The following is a 23,172-nucleotide window of genomic DNA, read 5'->3' as shown; positions in this document are numbered from 1 at the left end:
CCCGCCGTTGGCCCTTCCTTCTGAGGTTGCTCTGAGATCCTGCTGCTTGCCCGGGGGCATCATTTCAGGGGAGGATGGCTGCCAGCTCCCTCCCAGGCTTGAGTAATCCTCCATTTCCTGCCTTGGGCCTCCTTTCACAGCCTCCTGATCACCTCGGGACACTTAGGAAGAACGAGTTGGGTGTTTGCTGCCATCTAGTGAGGGACGCGTGGTTCAGCCTCTGGCTGGGGCTGGCACTGGCTGGGGCTGGTGGCTCCAGAAACCCAAGCCTAGCTAGGACCCCTGTGGGATGGACAGACATGTGTAAGGGGGCCTGGAGCTTCTGCACAGAGAAAATCATGTGCAGGACTGTGGACCGTGCTCTGCAGGGGAAACAGCCCACCCTTGCTGATCCTCCACCACCAGCAAAGAGGCATTTCCCAGGAAAGACAGCCAGCCTCTGCTTGTAAAACGTGTGTGTGTGTGTGTGTGTGTGTGTGTGTGTGTGTGTGTTTTGGGGGGAGCAGGGCTGTGTGGGGGAAGAGGGTATGTACTCCCATCCCCAACCACGAAGCTACCTTCTGCTGACAACTTCTTGCAAAGGAAAAATCAATAAGGTTTTGCCAATAGTGTCACTGGGTATATAAACTGCCATAAGCCCAGTCGCAGACAACCAGCATAAACCAAACTCGCTGCTATTTTGCAGACTTTCTTTGTAATATTCTGCTTTGTTTAGGCATATTTTTCATCTTACCGGTCTTTTGTTTGTATATTATGGTTTGCAGTTTTGTGTTTTTGTGAGTTTTGTGTGTGCATATGCGGGTATGTGTGTATGCGTGTGCATGTGTCTGTGTTTCTGTTTGCGTTTCACTTTCATTTTCTGTCTTCTTTATTTTGTCCCTTTTTATTTGCCTGCTTGAGAGAGAGAAGGTGTGGCGTGGGATGGGTGATCAGAATCTGCAGGGAGAAGCGGAAGGGTCAACTGTGACCAGAATATTTTGTGTGAAATATTTTCAGTTGAAAAGAGAGACACCTTGAAGAGCTCTGAAAGGCCTCCCTCTTGGAGCCTCCTCAGCCTGCCCCGCCCCTTACCGCCTGGACCCGAAGGAGAACTTGACCAGACTTTAGAACTGGTGACATCCTCAAGGTCTTTACAGTCCCACATGGAAAGCCTCGAGGCTCTTCTCAAAAGATTCCTGCACACCTCCTCTTCCTTTCCATCAAAGTACCAAGAGTCAGTTGGACTCTGCCGCAGCGGCAAACACAGTAAACAAAACAACCTGGGGAGGAAAGGGCTTACTTCAGCTTGTACTTCCCGGCGGTAACAGTCCATGACTGAAGGAAGTCCAGGCAGGAACCGAAGCAGAGGCCACGGGGAAGGGCTGCTGCTGTACCCTCCGCTCATGCTTGATCGGCTTTTTACATACCACAGGCACCCCCTTCCTACGACTGGGGCTTCCCACAGCGGGCTGGGCCTCCCACCGCATCATCACCAAGACAGATCCTCGCAGAAGCGGCCAAAGCGTGATCTGATGGAGCCAGTTCTCCAATCAAAGTTCCCTCTTCCCTAGTCTGTGTCAAGTCAGCTATAAAAACTAACTAGCACCTGACCTCTCGAGTGCTGGGATCACAGGTGGGTGGCTACCCCCACATGACATTTCTAGGAGTGCTCAGGGTCAGAATCAGGTCCTCATGGTTGCTCGGGGCAACGGAGTCCCCAAGCAGGCCATCCCGGGTTAAGCCAGACTCCCTGCTGGTTCCAGTGAATGGGGAGCTCCAGCCGGTCAGGCTGGCTCTTGAGCACTTGAAACGTCCATTTCTTCCATGCAGTGACTTCTGTGTTTGTGGCCTGGAGCCGGTCATGGTGCGAGTGTTTGTGTCACAGGAATGAGTGATCACTGAGACACAAGGCGTCTTCTTCCCAAAGAGCCAACTGCTAAATTCCTTCCTGATACAAGACTGGCTCCAGGACACATTAAACCCCTGCTCACACGACCACCAAATAGAGGACATTTCAGCACCCCCCCCTCCGTTTCAATGAATCGCAAACGAGACGTGTATCTGTTTATTGGTTAAACAGCCGCGACAGGGATTGGAGCTTCTGAAGGGCAGGACGGTAGCTGAGAATTCAGGGCCATGCGCTCAGGCCCGAGCTATACACCCAAACACTGAGTGTGCTAGAAACGGCCGCAACAAGCTATTTGTTTTTGCAGGTTGTGGCTTCTCACTTTTCATGCAAACAGCTACATGTGACAGGTCACATACTTAAACATTAAACAAACACATTGGGGAACGTGCTGAGATCACAGTCTAAGATTTTCGCGGGATCTTTCCTTCTCCTTTTTATCTCCACAGAACCTAAAGTGCGTTTCAGGCCCGCATCCCTGTGGATGTCCTCGGTAGCCCGCTCCAACGTCCTTCCTCGTTTAATTCTCCCCAGTGGTTGGTAGGGAGCCTTATCTTAAGCCTTTCCAGAAATCATTTAAAAATGAACACTAACATTTCACCTCTTTCAGCCAAGGGGGAAAAAAATCAAATGGCATGCTCAGTGAGTTCACTGCCTGTTTGAGTCCTGAACTCCAGACTCCCAGAGCTCAGAGGCTGAAAGCTGTGAGGTAGGGTGTGCAGGCGAGGGCTCAGTCACAGTGAACCTTGACTTTGGCCACATCCACGCTAGACAAGTCTCCATTGCAAAGTGTCTGGCGTGACGAACTTGACCCGTCTCTCTGCTTCAGCTTGATCATCTTCTCCACGTACTTTCGGTAGGCCCTCTGGATGACGGCAGCACACTGCTCCTCCTCCATTCTCTTCGTGGTGGTGACTATGGGCTCATACAGCCTCTTATAAGGGTTGGCTTCCATGAACTTCTCCTCCATCATTGCCTTCATGGTGTCCAGGCCGCTGGAATTCCCCAGGACCCTGGTGGTGAAGGCAAAAAGCACATCCATGCAGTGCAGACGGTCACCTGTCACCATGGGCAGGTCCATCACTAGAAACTGGAACTTGTTGGGCTTGGCCACGCGCAGCGGCTCGGGCAGGGCATCGGCGAAGTCGGACAGGGCCGAGTACCGGATGAACTGCGTTGCCTCCGGGTCGAACTTCTCCCAGATCTCATAGAAGATCTCAAAGTCGTCCTCGCCCAGGGGGTCCTCGCTCTCCTCTGTGGCCGTGTTGAAGTTCTCCAGGATGACGGCGATGTACATGTTGACCACGATGAGGAAGGAGATGATGATGTAGCTGACAAAGTAGATGATGGCTATCTGCGGCTGCTGACAGTGTTCCGAGGAGGAGGAGTTGCTGGGAGCTTTGGAGTCCAGCATGGGGCTGAGGAGCGAGTCCCACCCAGCCGAGGTGGTTATCTGGAAGAGACAGAGCATGCTGCCCGAGAAGGTTTCAAAGTTGAAGATGTCATCGATCCCAGAGCTCCTCGTCACTTTGGAAAAGCAGTTCATCCCGAAGATGGCATATATGAACATAACCAGGAAGAGCAGGAGGCCGATGTTGAAGAGAGAGGGGAGGGACATCATCAGAGCGAAGAGGAGCGTCCTGATGCCTCGTGCCGCCCGAACCAGCCTGAGGATCCGGCCAATCCGGGCCAAGCGGACAATTCTGAAGAGCGTGGGTGGGAAAGGAATGCCAGTGTTCTCCAGGCCAGAAACCATGGTACCTGGAGAGGGAGGACCGGTGAATTCCCAGCACGCACTCCCGTTTCAAACCCAGCCAGCCTCCCAACTCAGAATTCTAATGGGGCCAACGTGTTACCCACGCTTCGTCAACTAGGAAATGTCCACCTGTGTTTCAACTCAGGGCCATGCAATTTCAGATGGGGCTTTTGATGGTGGCTGGGGCGCATGTGCCAGGGAAGAGAAGGAAAATATGGCAGTTATAAAGAGTTATTACCTACGTCGCATTTTCTTTTTAGCTACCCCTGGGACAACACCTACCGTGGCTTTTCCTATTCACTGAGTGCAGATGGAAAACAGCCCTGCCCCCTTTTTTTCACACATTGAATCTTTCAGAGTTCATGGAGAAATTTATCCTCAAGTTTGGCTTAGGCCTTAATTGAGCTACAGAGGGAAACTGGAATCTGAGACACCCAAGTTTATTAAAGGAGTGGGGGCTCTGATACAGCTCCCTGCAGCTGAGGACAGACTGACGGCTAGGTGTCCGGCTGGAGGGGGTGGCGACCCTGAGACGCTCTGTAGTCAAGCTGCTGCTGACCTCTCACATTTGGCCTTTCGCTCACTCTGAGGACCACGGAAGTCTAAAGCCTCACAAAGCTTACACAAGAAGCTGGGGACATGCTGTGTGCTGTGGACACCCCAGAAATGGTGTCCCAAACAGAGGTTTGCACAGACCAGGGAATATTTGGGCTTAAAATGTCACCCTGTTTTCAGCCAAGTGCTGTGGGGAGTTAAGGGGTTCACATTTCCTGCCCAAATATTGTAGAATGGCTGGAACATGCTTGTCTTGTGTAGACATGCTCTTCCGCTGGCTCTGAGGTCATTAGGGATCCTGGCAGTGAAAATGTTTTCTGCCAGTCTCCTAATGACTACAGATAACTCCCTCTCTAACCCTCATCATCTGACTGCATGCTGGCTGGACAGATGATCCACGCAAGGACAGCACCCTCTCAGCAACCCCAGCCTCTCAGGCCTAGTCTCAAATACAGATACTTCTTGGACTATCCAGGCCTTTATGAGTCCGTCTTTTCCCTAAGCGCAGTTTTTGTTCTCTGTGAACCACACGACTTGGTGTTCAACCAAAATGATCTTACCTGTCAGCTACCTCCTCAGGAGAGGCTGGCTTGTGCTCAGCTTTACTCATATTGCTGTGAAAGCAGAGGAAGGAGGCTGGGGGAGTGTGGAGGCAGGAGTTGGTGTGGACATGGAAAGGTACATGAAATTGGGCCTACACTAGTGAACAGAATCTTTTTGTGATGATTGTGTCCTGTGTTGGAGCAAAACCTCTAGGAGCATGTGTGATTTCTGTCACCTGGGAACCACTGGAAGGATGCTGGAGCTATTTCTGGAAGTGTGCAGTGCTCAGCGTGCTCTGGAAGGGGTGGTGGAATGACAGCCCTCTTGGCATGTGGGAGGAGGGGCTCATGGTATTCCCTTTAGGGCAGGGAGACCCCAGACATCTGTTAAGCATCCTCTAACCTCCACTGGTGTCAATTTCACCAGCACTTGTGTTTGGCACTGATTAATAAAGGCCTTGGGCCTATTCACAGCCATCCACATCGACCTCACGGCGCAGAGCCAGGAAGACCCTGACACGCGAGACAACAAGAGAGCCACCGGACACCCAGATCTAACACCTGCGATGCTGTCTTTGCTGTTTCCTGAACTACGAGGAAGAATCCTGGGCCCTCCTACACAGTGTGAAAAGCGAAGTTAAGTCAGATGTGACAGCTCACACCTATAACCCCAGCACTGGGGAGGCTGAAGTAGGAGGGATCAATGAGCTTGAGGCCAGCCTGGGCTATATGAGAAATTCCAGGTCAGCCAGGACAAGAGTGATACTCCATCTTAACATTCCTCCCCAAGAAGGAGAAAGAGAAAAAGAAAGAGTCAAATCAATGGAATAGTTCAAATCAAGCTTCAAAGACCCAAGCAGACCAACGGCTTAGGCAGAAAGAAGTATGCACAAGTGTGAGTTTTGATTCTCAGCCCTGGGAAAAAAAAAAAAAAGGGAAGGACGAGGCCGGGAGAGATGGCCGGATGCAGGGCATGAGCTGCTGCTGCGGTGCCCCTGAGTCTGAGCACCAGCAGCACCCAGCTGGGGCAGATCCAGACAGAGTCAATGTCTTTGGCCTTGCTCTCCTTGGTCACCCACACATATCACTTTAAGATGATAAAAATAAATATTTTTTTCAAAAGTAAGAGAAAACAGGAAATAAGAAAGAGATTAAAGTATGTGATAAGGACCCTCCTGCTTCCATAGCTTTCTGCAGCATTCTGTGGCTTGCTGGTGAGTGGGGTCAGGGCAACTGAGACTTGTGCAGCCCATACCGTGACTCAAGAGTCAGGCTGGAGCAGGGACTCTTCATCGTGTGAGGAGTGCTGACACCTGAGTGGGTGGCAAGGGAGCCCAGCAATGCCACGTTTCCAACAGCTGCTGAGGTTCCACAAACCGCCCGTGGTCTCCCAGCGACAGAGGTGGACTTCCATCCCAGCCACCCAGGATGTCAGAAGCCACCACAAAAATGGAGAGACTTTTTTCCCTCTCCATTGCATAAGCAAATCAGTCAAGAGAATGGTAACCACTGCCAAGCAGCAACTGCCCAACTGTGCATGCCACCCATGCCCCTCCCACCTGTTCTTTCCAGATTCTACAGTAAGCCTACCCTCCTGCTCTGCAGAGGACCTCGACCCCCTTCCACATGGCTGTCTTTAGGGTTTACTCCTGCCTCTCCGGAAAGCTCCGGCTACTGGTTTTACTTACTAATGACAGAAAGAACCACGACCACACAATCAAATAAGTTCCAGCCATTGGTGAAGTAGTGCTGCCTCAAAGCAAAGATTTTGATGAGACACTCTACAGTGAAGATGGCCACAAAGGCTATGTTGAGGAAATCAAAGATTTTCTTCACTTCTTTGGTCTGGCCATCAGATTCAGCCATCATGATAATCATATTTAGGACAATAAGACCCAGAATGATGACGTCAAAGACCTGGCTTGTGACCAGGTCGAACACAAAGGCTTGACATTTGTTCTGAGGAGGAAAAGAAAGAAGAAAATTACATAGTTAAACCATCAAAACTTTTTTCTCTTACAATGAAGGCAGTTCCTTGAAATATATACGGACCCTTCGAAGGACAAGATATTCTCACACCTCCCCTTTTTGCTTTGTTTCAGATTTGATTGGGTGACTGTTTCTATGTGCTTAGGCTTGTTCGTTTGTTTGTTTGTTTGTTTGTTTGTTTGTGACAGGGTTTCTCTGTGTAGCCTTGGTTGTCCTGGACTCACTTTGTAGACCTGGCTGGCCTCCATTTCTGGGATTACTTCTACTTTAAAACAAAAATATAAATAATAATAATAATAAAATCCTCAGTAGCAATGCAGCTTTAATGTGACGGACACTGGGAGAGGTTGAGATAAAACAGCACACAGAGGCTGCAGCAATAAGATGGCCTCGATGTCCGCATCTGCATTTGCCCAAGAGATGGATGCAGAGAGTGTCTCCCTGTCTTAGACAAAATGTAGCAGGCACCTCCAAAGCTCTGTTTGCCGGTTTAGAATAATCAGAACTTTAGCGAAACTCCGCATTCAAGCAATTCTCAAATGTCAGTGTTTAATTCCAGTTAGAATAGGCTAGAAAAACAGCATCCTAGCCCAGCAGTTACTGAAGACGGAGAACTGATTATTTCATAGGATAGCTGAGGGTGAGATTGAGCATTGGTTCCTTTCTTAAGTTTTAAAGTTTATGATTTATTTTTGTTGGGTGTAGTTGACGCATGCCTTTAATCCCCAGCACTTAAGGAAGAGAGGCAGGGAGGTCTCTGTGAGTTCGAGGCAGCTGGTCTACATAATGAGTTCCAGGGCAGCCAGAGCTACATAGTGAGACCCTGTGTCAAAAGAAAATTAAAAAATTTTGTCCAGGCTCTCAGTAATAGACATGCATGTCTAATTTTCCTAAGGACTTGGATGCATTTTTGTTGTTGTTTTGTTTGTTTTTAGAGACATGGTCTCTCTGTGTAGCCTTAGCTGTTCTGGACTGGCTTTATAGACCAGGTGGGCCCTGAACTCACAGAGAGCCACCTGCCTCTGCCTCCCTGAGTGCTGGAATTACATCTTAATTTTTTAAAAATTCTAATATAACATGTGCATGTTTTTAAAAGATCCTGAGGCCTGGAGAGATGGCTCAGTGGTTAACAGTGTATACTGCTGGTCTGGATGGTGGTGGTGCATGCCTGTAATCCCAGCACTCAGGAAGACAGGCAGGAGGATCTCTGTGAGCTCAAGGCCAGCCTGGGCTACAAAGCCAGTCCAGGACAAACCCTGTCTCAGTATATATATTATACATTATATAGATATAATGTATATACATATACGTGTTTGCTCTCAGAGGACCTGAGAACAGTTTCTCAGCATCCGTGTCAGGTGGCTCAGGGCTGCCTGTAAGCTCTGCTATGGAGGATCTGTTGCCCTCTTCTGGCCTCTGTAAACATGGCACTCACATGCACATACAGACACAAAGACACACATACACAAATAATTTTTAAAAATTAAAGAATACTTCCTTTTAACAGTAGGCTTTTTATAACCCTGTGCCCCTCGCAACCTTGTAGCCCACATATGTGTTTAGTGTCAGTTGCTCTCACCAGTGGCCTTGGAATGGGTTTTTGAGGTTTTTTGGTTCCCAGCTTTTTCATTGCATTATAGTATTTCTTCTGTTCTTCTGTCATAAAAATGTCCTGGCCACCTAAGTACACAGAGAAATTGGCAGCTAGTCAGTGAGCGTGACAGAGAAATTGCAGCTAGTTAGATACTGCTTTTTTGTGTGCGTCCGTCCTAAATTCTTAATAACAACTTTAAAGTTATATGTCACTTTTATCAATAATTCCTGCTCTAAAAGGACTTGAAAGAATCTGAACCTACGGACCAGAAGAAAAATTGATTCTAAGATAAAGGATAAAGGAGAAATAAGGTCATTTCAATAAGTTATAGCTTGCTTTTAGAACACACAGATTACACACTTTAATGGACATCATACAGAATCTTTGTAAAAACTACATACAGTTCAGGCTGCATAAATTAAACCATAACATGCCTATAATAGAAATTAACAACAAAACTTTAGACTAAAATCCTTTAGCAGAGAAAGGGGACCCATGAGAGGAGGGTGAGAGAAGGAGAGTATGACTAAAGGGCATTATATTCATGTAAGTACACATGTATGAACATGTTAGTTAATATGAAACCCACAATTAATATGCACAAACAAATGAGTGAAATTTTAAAAAGAGAGAGAAAATACTATAAAAGAGCACTGAAATTCTCTTATAATAATTAAACATTATCTTAAATAATTAATTAATTAATGTAAAAGTTAATTAAAAATTTCCAGAAAAATTCTTAAGAAGAAGTATACAAAGCCAGACATGATGGTGCATGCCTATAATCCCAGTACTCAGGGAGGCAGATCTCTGTGAGTTTGAGGCCAGCCTGGTCTACAAAGTAACTCTCGGACAGCCTGGGCTACACAGAGAAACCCTGTCTCAAGAAAGAGAAAGAGAAACAGAGAGAGAGAGAGAGAGAGAGGAAAAAGAGAGAGAGAAAGAAAAAGAGAGAAAGGAAAGAAAGAAAGAAAGAAAGAAAGAAAGAAAGAAAGAAAGAAAAGAAAGAAAGAAAGGAAAGAAAGAAAAGAAAGAAAGGAAAGAAAGAAAGAAAGAAAGAAAGAAAGAAAGAAAGAAAGAAAGAAAGAAAGAAAGAAAGAAAGACCAAAAAACAAGCTAGGATTTCTATTTTTAGAAATTCATGGAACCAAAATATATATATATATATATATATATATAGCAGATGAAATACAGCAGAATTCTTTGGAAATATGTAGCTGAATATTTGCAGAAATTTGGGGAAAAAAGAAAGAAAGAAAGTCTCTGGGCTCTGAAAATTAAGAGATAAGATAAGAAATAAAATGGTAAGTTAGTCCCAAAGCCACTGCTGGAGGCTGGAGGGATGGCTCAGTGGTTAGTGTGAACGACTTTTCCAGAGGACCCAAGCTTGGTTCCCAGCATCCACTCGTGGCAGCTCAGAACAGTTCCCTGGGGATTCCACGCTCTCTTCTGGTCCCTTCAGTCATTGCACTCATGTACACTCACACACACACACACACACACACACACACACACACTTCTTCAAAAGGAAAGGGAAGTGTCACTTGACAATGAAATCCAACAAGAAAACCGGTTCTTGCAGTAAGATAGCCTCTACACTCAAGGCAAGTGTTTGGTGTAAAGACAATGAGCAGTTGTGCATATTTAGAATACTTATTTTGTTTTAAATTATGTATGTTTGTGAGTGGTTGTGTTCCTGTGAGTGCAGCTGCCTCCAGAGGCCAGAGGAGGGCGTCTAATGCCCAGGAGATGAAGTTTAAGCAGCTATGGGTTGTTCGACCCAGGTCCTCTGCAAGAACAGTGTGGCCTTAACCTCTGGCCCATCTCTCTGGCCCTCTAACTGGGAAATTTTAATTTGTTATCATTCCCTGTGCTCTTGAGGCCAACTTTCTCAGGGTAGAAAAGAGAAAGAAACACCTCAGAGGAGAGGGAATGACCCATTAGATGCCTGTTTCTACATCACTGTTTCCTGTAGCCTTGAGCTTGAAGTGGCTCTCTCTGTGGACAGACCTAGAAACAGCAACAGTTTGTATACCAGAATGCAGTTTTGAAAACTCCCAGCATTCATTAGTAAACTGGCCTTTTGCAGAAAGAAGGTTCAACTTAAGCCTGGGCCTTGCCATCATTCCAGACACAAAAATGCTGTCAAATAGGAGGGTCTTATTTGAATCCCAATCTGGACCCAAAACTTTAATGGAAAGAAACTGATAAAAAGATGAAAATTAACAAAATCTCAGGAAAATCAAAGATAGTCGTGAGTGCATATGTTTTAAAAAGTCAGTGATCTGGTAAAGAGCCTGTGTCTGCCCAAAGGACTTAGAAAAATAAGAAGAAATCAGTAGATGGAAAGAGATACAATGGATCATGGCAGAAATTAATGAAATAGAAAGAGAGCAATGGGAAGAGTTAAAGAAACTGCACTTGGTTCTTTGAAAAGATAAAGAAGACTGAAAAACTATCAGTCGTTACTAGTCTCTCTAAGAGAAAACCCCAACTGAATACAACCAGAGATTGAAAGAACCAGACATGCTGGGCACATACAGAGACATGCCCCAAAACTGCCAAAATGAAACTCATTATTTTGTCCACTGACTTAGGAAGATAAAGCCGGCCACGGCAGGTACCGAGCGCATATAGCCCTGGTACCTGGGGGCCAAGGCAAAGTACTGTTTACAGTTTACAGCCAGGTTAGGTGACACAGTGACTCCCAGGCCAGCCCGTCTCAAAAAAACAACAGTAACAGTGACGGCGACGATGAGGATGGCAGCACTGGCTATTTCAACAAATAAAAAGGTCATGGCAATATGAGTGAAGTCAATTTGATGAACTTGAGGGATTAACTTAAAGTTTTCTAGGTGATATAATGACACTGGTTATGTTTGAAGCCACACAGCAGGCTGGCAGGACAGCCCCAGAACCCACATAAAAACTGAAGGCGAGAAGTCCTCCACGAGGCTGTCCTCTGGTCTCTCTGTGTCCCCACACCCAAGCGTGCACACTCAGCGCGGTAACAGTAAGTAAGGTTCAAACAGAAGACCAGAGTAGGCAGCACTGTGAAACCCGTCTCAAGAAGTCAAGACAAGCGGACAGACTCCAAATCATTAACTCTTCCCGGACTGCTCTTCACCTCTGTGTGATTAAAAAACAGATGCGTCCCGGAACATTTATGAATGAAATGAAACAAATCTTTCAGCAGGGGTCTGTGGGGACATGGTTGGCAGGAGGGTTTCTTCGGTGAATGATAGGCTGGGTGCTGGGTGCTGAGGTTCATGCTAGAATATTTTCCATAATAAAAATAAAACAAAAGGCTGCTGCGGTGTGAGCCCCACCGGGCTTTCCAGCAGCAGGGCTGAGTCGACGCCGCAAGGCTGACATCCAAATTGCCGGTATTGATTGCAATCAGGACAGCATTACAGAGGGGACCCAAAGCCTCTCCCTCCTCCCTGAGCAGCAGACTCAGCAAGGCAGCGTCACGATGGCACAGGACTTGCCCAGCAGGCTGGTTAGTCAGCAGCAAGGTACAGTTCGGCTGAATTACAAGAGTTCAACGGAAAACAAAAAGAGCCTTTGCATATAAAACCAAAGATCCAGCCCTGAGCAGAGGAGTTGAGAAGTGCCTTTGGTTCCTATAGGAGAGAAAGCCCAAAGGGGGAGTTTGATTCCGCACAAATACTCAGGTCTATAAGGTTAAAAAAAATTAACACAAAAGTGTCAGAAGTGGGGTGGGGAGGAAGGCTCAGTGGGTGAAGTTTCTGGTGTGCAAGAATGAGAACCTCAGCCTGATCCCCGGAACCCACATAAAAGCCGGCTGTGCAGCTGGGCATTGAGGCCCAGCGGAAGGGGACTTGCCGAGCATGGACGAGACCCCGGGCTTCACCCAGAGACTGAAAAGACAAAGCAAACGGAAGCTGAGTGTGGCCGTGCACGTCTGTAACCCCAGCGCTTCGGAGGGAGAGACAGGCCGATCCCTGGGGCCCCATCAGTGAGCTCAGTTTCAGTCAGAGAGTATGCCTCAAAGATAATCAGGTAGAGAGACATGGAAGAGGACCCCAGCATCAAGACTTACACATGCACGAGCGCGCGCGTGCGCACACACACACACACACACACACACACATGCACACACACAACCGTTAAGACAGGGGGCTGGAGAGATGGCTCTGTGGCTGACAAGACTGTCGCTCTTGAAGAAGACCCAGGTTCAGTTCCCAGCACCCACGTGGTGGCTCCCAACCATCTGTAACTCCAGCTCCAGGACACCCAGGGCCCTCTTCTGGCATACATGGGCACCGCATGCACGATGTATGCAGAAATACTTTTTTTTTTTTTTTTACTTCTTGGTTTTTTTAACTAGAAAGGATTATACCAAATTATGCCAACATGATGAGGCATGGTCTAAATGGTCACCATTTGACCACTGGTGGAGATACATCTAAATTCTCTTCTATATTCCTTAATTTGCAAAGTTAGCCCACAGCTCCAGCAGCATTTGACATCAGTCATCTGTCCAGGCCTCTTTAGGAGACCGACTAGGGCTGGTAGGAGCCAGGACACAATAATCCCAGAAGGGAAGCCTGTTCCTCGCTGTTGTGATCAACACAATACTCTTGAGGTGCTACTGAGCTCTGAGGGCAGTGCACATAGGCTAAGCACCAGCCTCTGGTTGCTGGTCTTCTCAGGCACAACCAGCAGCAGCCTGAAACGCAACAGCAACCTTCTGAACTAAGACAGAGTTCAAAAGCCACAGTCTGAGCAGAATCCAGGTGTCTTCGCCTTATCTTTGAGACCTCTCTGGTCTTTCCTGGGCTAAAGGAGACGGGCTTCCTGCTCCTGAGCAGCTAGGAATGGCAGCCGTGACAGCTTTTTACACTAGGATCACATTTTCTCAAGAGCCATTGGAGGCCTGGGGAAACAAGCCTGCCAGGCCAGCATGCAAACTTATCTTTTTCTGCTGCTGATTGAAGTTGTCAATGATAACGCCGATAAAGAGGTTCAGGGTGAAGAATGAGCCAAAGATGATAAAGACCACGAAGTAAAGATACGCATAGAGATTCGCCTCAAAGTACGGCTGCTCGTCTTTCTGTTGGGATGAGAGAAAAACAGTTACTGAGGAAAAATCAAGCCACCCTAGCTGCCTCGTCCAGAAGAGCAGAGTGCATTTGCCCAGGAAGGCTGACCGCACAGCATCCTGCAGCAGCTGGGCACCCTCCTCTGGGTCCCTTGCTTAGCTCCAGGTGCACAAAGTGGGGGAGAGGGAAGCCAGGGGGCGAGGCTTTTCTCCCACACAGTGAGAAGCCTTAGGGGATGAGAAGAGAGGAAGCACAAGGTGGAATTTGTCTTCTGAACATCTCCCAAATGCTCGTGTGGGTCTGGCATTGCAGAGGGGCCCAGCACAGGACACACCCACCCCGGGCGCACGAGGATGGACTTCATGGCTCCTCCCCCCTCCCTCACGTCAACATTCTGCCCATGGCTGTGTCTCCTCGTGGCTTGCCAGTGCCTGCCTCACCTTCTGGTAAGTAGGTTCTCAAGACCCGAGATTGAGGAGGCAGATGAACAGGTGCGTGAGTTCCTGTGTGGGCACCAGCTGATGCCAACACATCTGCCCGCTCAGGGCAAGCCTCAAAGCACCCAAGGGCCTTCTCAGCCAGGCTTCTCACTTGGCTCATTCACTCATTCATTCACTCATTCATTTATTATCTACCCATCCACTAATTTTTATTTAAAGTTCACGTGTGTTATGCATGCACATTTGCACATTCATGCTCACGTGTGTGCATGTAGAGGCCTGAAGTTGACAGTGAGAAATTGGGATCCTACTGAATCACTCTTCACCTTTTAAATCTTATTAATGTATCTAGTTACCTCTCTCTCCCCCTCTCCCTCCCTCCCTCCCTCTCTCTCTCTCTCTCTCTCTCTCTCTCTCTCTCTCTCTCTCTCTCACTGTATGTGTGTATACGTGTGCCCATGCAAGTGCACCACGGCAAGTGTATGAAGACCGGGACAATTTGCAGGGTTGGTTTTGTTCCACCATGTGGGTCAGAAAGCTCAAACTCAGGTTGCCGGGCCTAGTGGCAGATGACCCGCTCAGCCACCTCTCTGCCCCTCTCCACCTCTGGTGGAGCCCAGAGCTCACCAGCAGAGCTAGTCTAGCTAGCCCGCCTGCTCCGTGGTGCCCATCTCCACCCTCCAGGTGCTGCAAATACAGGCAGGGGACAAGCTCATGCCAACCAGACATCGGTGTGGATTCTGGGAATCTGAATTCTGGTCCTCCTTCATGCACACCCATCATGCACACACATACACAAATAATAAATTAAAATGTAAACACTTAAATTGTATGTGACATAAGTAATTATGAGCTATAAATGTAATGATAAATTGTAGCATTAATAGTTAAGTGTCTACTATGAGCTTTGGCTATCCAGGAATGAGATTTTTTATCAATGTACTAAGTGATTGTTGCTGTGTATTATCCATGTGTAAATGGCAATCTGTGAAGCCATGATGAAGCAGGTGGCGTGATGACTGCTCTTCCTCAGTGCTGTATCTCTCTGCTCCCAGCCCACCTGTCTGTAGCCCTCACTACATCTCAGGCACCAGTGAGCACACATGGTCATGATAAGAAACGGAACACACATGCCCCCTTGACCCAGCCATCTGCCCACTGCCCAGCTCTGGGTAACTCCCTTCCCACCCATCAACGGAACCAAACGAGGACTAGGAAACAGATCAGGCTGCCGAGCACATTTCTGTCTTAGGGACTCGGTTCTCTTCCTGTGAAATTCCTCAGTTGGTGGTCGCCACCTCTGCTCCCCAGGGAGGATGAACCCATGGGAGCTTACCCCTTGTTCTGACGTTCTCCTGTCTTAGGGCTTTTCCTGAGTCAAGACATACAGCCTGTGAAAGGTGGCTTCCTCCTGTCCTTCACTTGGGGTACCTTGCTATGATGCTTAGGGTCTGTCAACTTGACACAGTTAGAGCCCCTGGAGAGGAGGGTCCCTCAGTTGAAAAAATACTTCCATAAGATAGGGCTGTAGGTAAACTATTGTGGGTGCTGCCTCCCCTGGGAGTGTGTGTGTGTGTGTGTGTGTGTGTGTGTGTGTGTGTGTGCAATGAGGCCCTGGGTGGTATAAGAAATCAGACTGATCAAGCCTTGAATAACAATCCAGTAAGGTGCTCTCCTCCATGGCCTCTGACCAGCTCCTGCCTCCAGGCTACCAGCTGACTTTAGTTCCCACCTTTATGTCTTCCCTCAGTGGGCTGTGATACACAAGCCAAACAAACCACTTCCTCCCAGCTTGCTCTTGGTCATGCTGGTTCATGACAGCAATGACAGTAAGCCAGTTTTTTCTGGGGTCTCTGCTTCAGTTCATGCCTCCAGGTTCCTGCCTTGAGCTCCTGCCCTGATTTCTCTCAATAGATAGCCTGTAACCTGTAAGCTTAAAGAACAAACAAACAAACAAAAAGCAAAAACTAAAACCCAAAAACAAATCTCCCCTCCCCCAAGTTGGTTTGGCCAGTGTTTTATTACAGTGATAGAAACAAAGCTAGCACGGGTGGGATTGCTGCTCTGCCCCCAAGTCCTACATGAACAGTTTTCATTTCTTCCCTTGCCACGAAGAGAAAATGCTGGACTCTACAGACAACAGGAGAACACATCAGAGCGTCTTTCATCAGGCAACGTCTACATCCTAATTTTGCCTCCAGAAGAACAAGAGTGGGTCTGGAATGATGGCGCTGTCATGCGGGAAGTCTGGGGCTGTCTTGTGTTCTCAACAACAGTTCTGGTTTGAACATCACATTCTAGGACATGGTGGAGCATTGACTCACCCCAGTGGAATCTACAGCGGCATTCATGATGTCCAACCAGCCCTTATAGGTCGCCTGAAAGAGAAGGAGAAACACAGACACAGCTGTAGACTCTTCATCAACAGACTCATGCCGCGCGAAAGCTTGCCAAGCCCTGTGGGCTGGTGTGTGAACTAACACTCCATCCTGTCCCAGAGAGGGGACCAAATGAAAGAATGGTACAAGGGAATGTGAGGATGGAGGCCATGCATGTTCTCTTTCTTCTTCTTTCTCCCAAGACAAACGACTTAAAAACAAAATAAATTTCTGCACGACAGGTGGCTTGAGAAGAGCCAGGTAAGGTTCTTCCTGACAGCACCTGGGACGTGCTACCTGCCCAGCACCTGGCTACTACAGATTGAAAAGAGAACTGTTGGCAATGCATGACCTGCAAAAGCTCCACTCCTCGCTGTCAGGTACTGGGAGCCGCAGGCAAGGCACTGCAGAAGACAAGACAAGCTGGGTCAGACCCTGAAGGGGGAACTCCTATGTGTGGTGTCTAATCTTCATGGCCAACTCGACCGGCCCTGGAATCACGTAGAAGACACGTGTCAGGGCACAGGCTGAAGGTGATCCTGAGGAGGTTTAATGAAGAATAAAATCACCCTGAGTGTAGATGGTGGCATCCCACAGGCTGGTGAATACAAAGGAAAACACCATGTGAGCGCCAGCTTCCGTCTCTTTCTGTTGGGAAAGAGACCCTACTGACTGTAGGGTCAGTGTGACCGGCTGCCTCCTCCTGCCACATCTAGAGAATTCTCACCCCATGTCTTCCCAGCCACGGCTGTCTAGTCTCTCAAACAAAAATAGCCCTTCCTTATGTTGCTTCTCTTGGGTGTTGGGGTTCAAATGAGAAATGTCCCCATCTGCTCCTGTGTTTGCACGCTTGCTCCCAGCTGGTAGTGCAGTTGGGGAAGGGGATAGAATTTTAGGAGGTGGAACCTTGCTAGAGGAAGCATGTCCCAGAGACAGGCTTTGAGGACTTACAGCCTGCTGATAGAAGTATACAGTGTCTAGATGAGATGAGATCAGCCAGGGTCCTGAGCCTCCCACAGTGCTTTCCCCACTGTGATGGACCACACTCCCTTCAGCTATGAGCAAAACTAAAAATTTTCTTCCCTAATTTGCTTTCTGATGGGTATTTTACCACATCAACAGAAAAGTAACTAATGTGTCAGGTATGTTGTCAAAGAAATGAGAAAAGTACCGAAAAGTAGCCAAGTTGGAGACTCAAGGTGGAAACTCATTTCCAAAGATGCTGCCCCACCCCCACCCTGTGACTAGGACCCACAGTCTCAGCTGCATTTCTCTGTTTTAGTGGCTGATATTCTGCAGAGTTTTCTCTTCCTGGATGGGGACAGAGGCACAAAACTCACCACTTGCAGCAGAGCGAGGTAGGCGATCCCCACATTGTCAAAGTTGACATTCGGGACCTTCCATAAGTAATTACTGCCTTCACACTGGCTTCGGTTTGAAATTTCAGTATGATTGACATACTTATTTATATCTGTCCCATTAACGCATCTTCCAAACTTCCCAGAAAAAAAATTTACTCCCAGGATACAAAATATGAGCCAGAAAATGAGGCAGACCAGCAAGACGTTGAGAATGGCGGGAATGGCACTGACGAGGGCGTTGACGACAACCTGGGGGCAAGACCGGGAGGGCGTTACAGGCAGGGCGGAGCCCACACCCCACCTTACCCCGGACGGCCGTATGCAGCCCAGCACTCCTAAATCCTTCTCCCAGCCTGTCGTAACCTGCTTAAACTCTACAGCTCCTCTGTCTAAACCTATTTTAGTTCTTACTGTAATGTAGCTCCTCTGTTAACACCTGCTGTCCCCTTTAGCATATCAGAACTCATTTTGCCTCCAAGTCTCCCAGAAAGCTGAAAAGCCCCCAAGAGCTCCCCTACCCTAAATCCCAGCCAATCAGCTTAAAGTGCTTTGTGTAGATATAATACACATGGAACAAAATCAATCATGTTTAGCTAGTCAAATGATATAATGTTCTCTGTCCCCCCTGCCCCCCCACACACTTTCTATACCTGGTCATTACCTGGTTACGGTTTTTCATATAAAAAAAAACCTACCTTAAAAACAGATCAGTATCATAGTCTGGCTCCTGAGTATAGAATATGTCCCTGACTGGTCAGTTTTTGTTCATTGTTCAATAAACTTCCATCATCAAGTGGTCAGTGTATGGCTATTCCTGAACCCATAACATTTGGGGGCTTGTCTGGGATAGCCCACCTGCCCTCAACCACCCCTCAGTGAATGCTTCACTCACCTCCATGGGGAGGTAGGTTTGTTTTGTCTAGTTTCTCTTTTCTTGGTAGTCCATACTGTGGAGACTGCGTGGCAGCAGGTTGGACACAGCTGTGTAAGTCCCGGGTCCAGACAGAGATTTTAGGGGATGCCCCTTTTCTCCGCTAGCTTGTAAGAAAGCCTCTCCAGAAAGGAAGGGGACTGACCATTCAGTGATTGGTCTGTAGTCTTTGTGTCTCGTCTGGTCTCGTCTCAGTCATTCTGTGTTTGTTTTGTTTCATCTATGCAGTCTTTGTGTCTCGTCTGGGTTGTTTTATGTTTGTTTGTTTCATTTGTTGGCACCATTTTCTTTTCTCTACCCACCCACACCCCAACTCATGCACTATGAATCAACCCCAGTCCTCTTTGAAGTCCCAGCAGTGACTGCCATTTATTCCTTCCCAACCTGAGGAGGACCTCAATTCCCTGCACCCTCTTCACCACCAAGGAACTGGAGCATATCAACATTGCTCTCCTCAAACCAGCCCCGGCTGGGACAAGAGGAAAACACTTAGGAGTTATTGCCAGGCTATTGTGGGGAGTTTCTGGGTGGCTGCCAACAACCCACAAGTATGTCAAAGGTAACTCAGGTAGTTCAGGGACCCACAGAATCCCCTACTGACTTTTTAGAAAGACTCACAGAAAACAGTCAAGGAACCTGTGAAATTAAGCTGTGGTTCACTCCTTCCTAGTCCTACCTGAATGTCCTACCCACTGTTGGGCAGAGATCTGCTGACAAAAATGGAAGCTTAAATTCACTTTTCCCCTGAGGGAAAATATCTTTGTCTTTCATATTCTGAAAAAAAAAAAAAGTCCAAATTTCATCTGCTAACTTAGTTGAAGCCCTGCACGTGCAGCTAGGAGTCTAGCAGTGCTGGAAAAGCCCCGCCTTATGCCTGGATCAAGCAAGCTTGAAGCTGCCTCATCTGTACAAGCTGTTCGGCCTCTCTGGTAAGGAAGCTGTTGGCTAGTCTTGCTACAAAACCTCAATCCATGAGAACTGGATCCAATGCGGAACAAGATGCTCCTCCCTTGAAATTACAGCTAGAGAAAGTAAGAAAAACTTTGTTTTAAATGTATAAATACATATTACCGCTACATGTTTGGTTTTAACTGCTGTTAAAAGCATGAACTTACTATGTTCTGGATTATTGGCTTATGAACTATCAAATATGGTTTAGAAAAATCTGTAACATCTGAAACAAAAAAGTTAAACTGAAAACATAGTGTCGGAGCATTCTGAACAACAAATGGCATGACCCAACTAAAGAAATAGGTCTCCAAAGGTACTTTTGAATCAGGATAAGATTTTACATAATTTCTGATGGTGCTTTTTCCCCCATCTTGATTATGGCAGCTTATCCTAACTCTGTAGACTGAAGGCAGACGGTTCACTCTATAGAACATTTTAAAATTGATCAATATTTATAAAATGTCTTTATTGATATATGATCTTGAAAATAGATAAAGAAATTAAAACTGCCACTGAAGCATGTTAGGCTTATAGGCCTGATCTTCCTATGCTTCACTTTGTTAACTGAGAAGAAAAAAATATTCCCATTTAGGTGACCACATCCTAGGACGTGGGTGTCCCAACATTGATTATATTGCTCCCTAGGCAAAGACGGCTACACGACAATTTGACCATTGGTGTTCATGCCTTACATGATAAAACTTCTGTCTCTAATTAAACTTCTAAACCATGGTCCATGGCAATGTTTCTGAGAATTTTGTTACTGGCTATTCAGAGAAACATAATAGCCGTAAAAATACTTGATGTATGCTTTAAAGATTAACTAGCATACCCAAAAGTTAAAAATAAAGAGGGGAACTACAGAAAGTAATAAAATTGGCCTGATCTAGCTGTTTTGAGAAGCATATGCCATGGGTTTTTTGAATTAGAATCCATGACTCCTGGGGCACTAAATGTTTTTCAGTTCCTGGAAAATCAATACACTCCCTACGGCACTGAAACATTCTGGCTACTTTCTGTTTCTCTGCGTTCCTTAGAGGTCAATGAAGCATACAGAGGCTTGACAGGACGATTGGTCTCAGACATTAATCTTATGTACCCTGCATATCTTTCAAACATCACTAAATCCTAGCAACTACAATATTAAAAATAAATAAATAAAATCCCTCAGAGGGCCTATTCAGGTGAACAGAGGCAGACTTAAGGATATATATTCGGTTTCCTTGTTTTTACTAACATTATTAAGAGAACTCGGAGATCAAGGAAGTTCCCAGTCTCTGTATTTAGAAACCTTGAGGTTGAAGGAGCTTCAATTCAACAATTGTCATTTTATTATGAACTGCGGAAGATGACTGAGACACACAAGTTGATTGTTCACTGCCTCATGAATGATTATATTCTTTGGATGGGCTTTATTTAACCTCTTACATTTGTCTTCAAAGTTTAACAAAAATAAATAACTAAATTAATACAAACTGTTGAGGATAACTAGAAAATGCAAGCTGATGGTCAGCCACCGTATAGATAATCAAATCCTTTAATATGTTCAGAAATATAATTATAATAAAGTCATGCTAAGAACTGATATAGTTAATTACAAGATTAAGTTCAACCTAGTTTCTTGGTTTTTGTTTTCATGGTTAAGCCTAGGATAATTAAGCACAAACACAGTTTGCTTAACACAGGTATACTTAACAGATAGTCCTCAGACACTTCAAAACTCTGCCGAACATGGTATTAAATGCTTAATAAAAAGCTAAGTCTGATATGACAGAGACCCTAGCTTCCAGTGGAAACCCTAAGGTCTCCAGTAAGATAGATGGGGACCAAGGACACCACCTGCACTGTGGTGTGCTAACCACAGGGCAAGACTGCCCAACGCCTTCCTGCTGCTAGGGCCCAGCCTGGACTGTGGACAAAGAGGACACCTGAGGAGTCATTCCTCCCATGTTGCCTAAGACAAGGTGAGGTGTTCTCTCCCATTTTCCTCCCCCACAAAAAGGCCTTTCAGCCTGGCAGCTGAAAGGAGACTAATATTGTACTGGGACCTGTGTCCCCCAACGAAGCCATCAACATCACAGGAGCCTAATGGGCTATGGGTCATCTTAATTGACATCCAGGCCATCTGGAATACTTCCTGCTATGATTTATCCTTCTCAGGTTTCTGATGCATTAGACAACTAAACTAAATATATATTTACATATATATAAAATTGATAACTAAAATATGTTTAATATTGATAAATACAAATTATAAAGCTTAAAAGATATAAAAGTTCAATAATGATAAACAATTTAAGGAACTATTTTATTAAGACTGTTCAAAGCTTTAACATTAATCAAATTTTAGATTGTCCCCCAAACCAACTTGTCTCCTTTTGTAAGCTTTAAAAAAATCTTGTAAGCTTCAAAGAATGACAAGGCTCCCTCTGCCACAAGTCAGATGGACTCCAGATAAGCATACCTACCTGTTCCTGAAAAATGGGAATTTTCCCTTGGTCTTGGAATTCTTCACCTTCCCCAATTACTAATAATTTTTAATTCTGTACCTCAGCTATATTTGTCTCAGCAAATTTTCACTTGACTGACAGACTCCATCCAGGGATCATCACCTATGGACTGTAGGATGCTAAACTCTGGACTTCCTGATGCAAACCAGCCCAATGATGGGATTGCTCCCGGTATCCGCCAATCAGATGCTTCTAATAAATGTCCCATTGCCCAGCCTTTGACTGGCGGTTCAGACTTCCTGAGCCCCAATCGCAACGTCCTGATGTCAGATGTAAGTAGTTACAGAAGAGAATACATCTCCCATTCTCCTTCCTAACAGGCTGAAATGCTAAGGGCTCCCTGGCATACGGGATGGACGATTACTGAAGTTTCTTAATGACATGGACCTAACATAACTAAAAACTGCTGTCTCTGTCTGGATAGACCCAAAGCCCTTCCAGAGCCTCCAGCTAGTTCTCGGCGACACAGCCTCTTGCCTGAGGGATTTACCTCTGGTTTTAGAGGACGTACAGGTAAATAAACTTGTTTTAGGTCCCGGATAAACTGTCTAACCTCTTGGGGTAAAAGAGCCTAACCTTTTAACAGCCCCTAGAGACACTTGGTTTAGAAGTACTGCAGCTCTGTTCCCTTGTCTCTTGATAAATCGTTTCACAATAAATCTCTGAGGAAAAAAAAAAAAGAAAAAGAAAAAACAGATACAGAGTCTACGATATGACTCGAGGGTAAAACTCAAATGGGGGAAAGTTGTAACCCTTAAACTCCATTGAGCCCTACTTCAGTTCTTAGCATAACTGTGGCTCCTTTGCTAACACCTGCTGCGGCTTTAGCATATCAAAAGCCATTTTGCTTCTAAGTCTTCATTTTGATTATAAGGTGAAACTAAGTTCAAGTTCTCAGGCTCTACATGCCTGAATCGAGGATACAATTCAATAGTTCAATACTCACTGCTTAGAATAAAGCAATAGATGATAAATGCATGTTCTGCTAGAGTTAAGACCACAACATCCTGCCATGTTCCTTACTCCCAGAAAGAGGGAAAGCCCCAACATCTTCCCTACCCTAAATCCCAGCCAATCAGCTTAAAGTGCTTTGTCCATGTGCAATACACTTGGAACAAAATCAATTATGTCTAGCTAGTTAAAATGACGCAATGCTGCCCCCACACACACACCGGGTTACCTGGTTGTTACCTGGTTACAGGAAAACCTGC

At 46.3% G+C, this 23,172-nt stretch overlaps 1 protein-coding gene across 1 annotated transcript in view; it reads right to left on the bottom strand.

Annotated features, from left to right (window-relative positions):
- Positions 1-2,038: 2,038 nt before the first annotated feature.
- The window catches only part of Scn11a (sodium voltage-gated channel alpha subunit 11), a 68,062-nt gene continuing 46,928 nt past the window's right edge, over positions 2,039-23,172 (bottom strand). Inside the window, exons 21-26 of the mRNA XM_021627259.2 lie at positions 17,549-17,818; positions 16,155-16,208; positions 13,260-13,401; positions 8,307-8,407; positions 6,427-6,697; positions 2,039-3,646 (exon numbers count right to left, since the gene is read on the bottom strand). Of these exons, the coding sequence (XP_021482934.2) occupies positions 2,616-3,646; positions 6,427-6,697; positions 8,307-8,407; positions 13,260-13,401; positions 16,155-16,208; positions 17,549-17,818 (1,869 nt within the window). The 3' untranslated portion in view covers positions 2,039-2,615. The remainder of the gene's footprint in view (positions 3,647-6,426; positions 6,698-8,306; positions 8,408-13,259; positions 13,402-16,154; positions 16,209-17,548; positions 17,819-23,172) is intronic.

The sequence above is a fragment of the Meriones unguiculatus genome, chromosome 6 (assembly GCF_030254825.1).
Source record: "Meriones unguiculatus strain TT.TT164.6M chromosome 6, Bangor_MerUng_6.1, whole genome shotgun sequence".
Classification (NCBI taxonomy): Eukaryota; Metazoa; Chordata; class Mammalia; order Rodentia; family Muridae; genus Meriones; species Meriones unguiculatus.
This window is presented reverse-complemented; position numbering and strand designations above follow the sequence as displayed.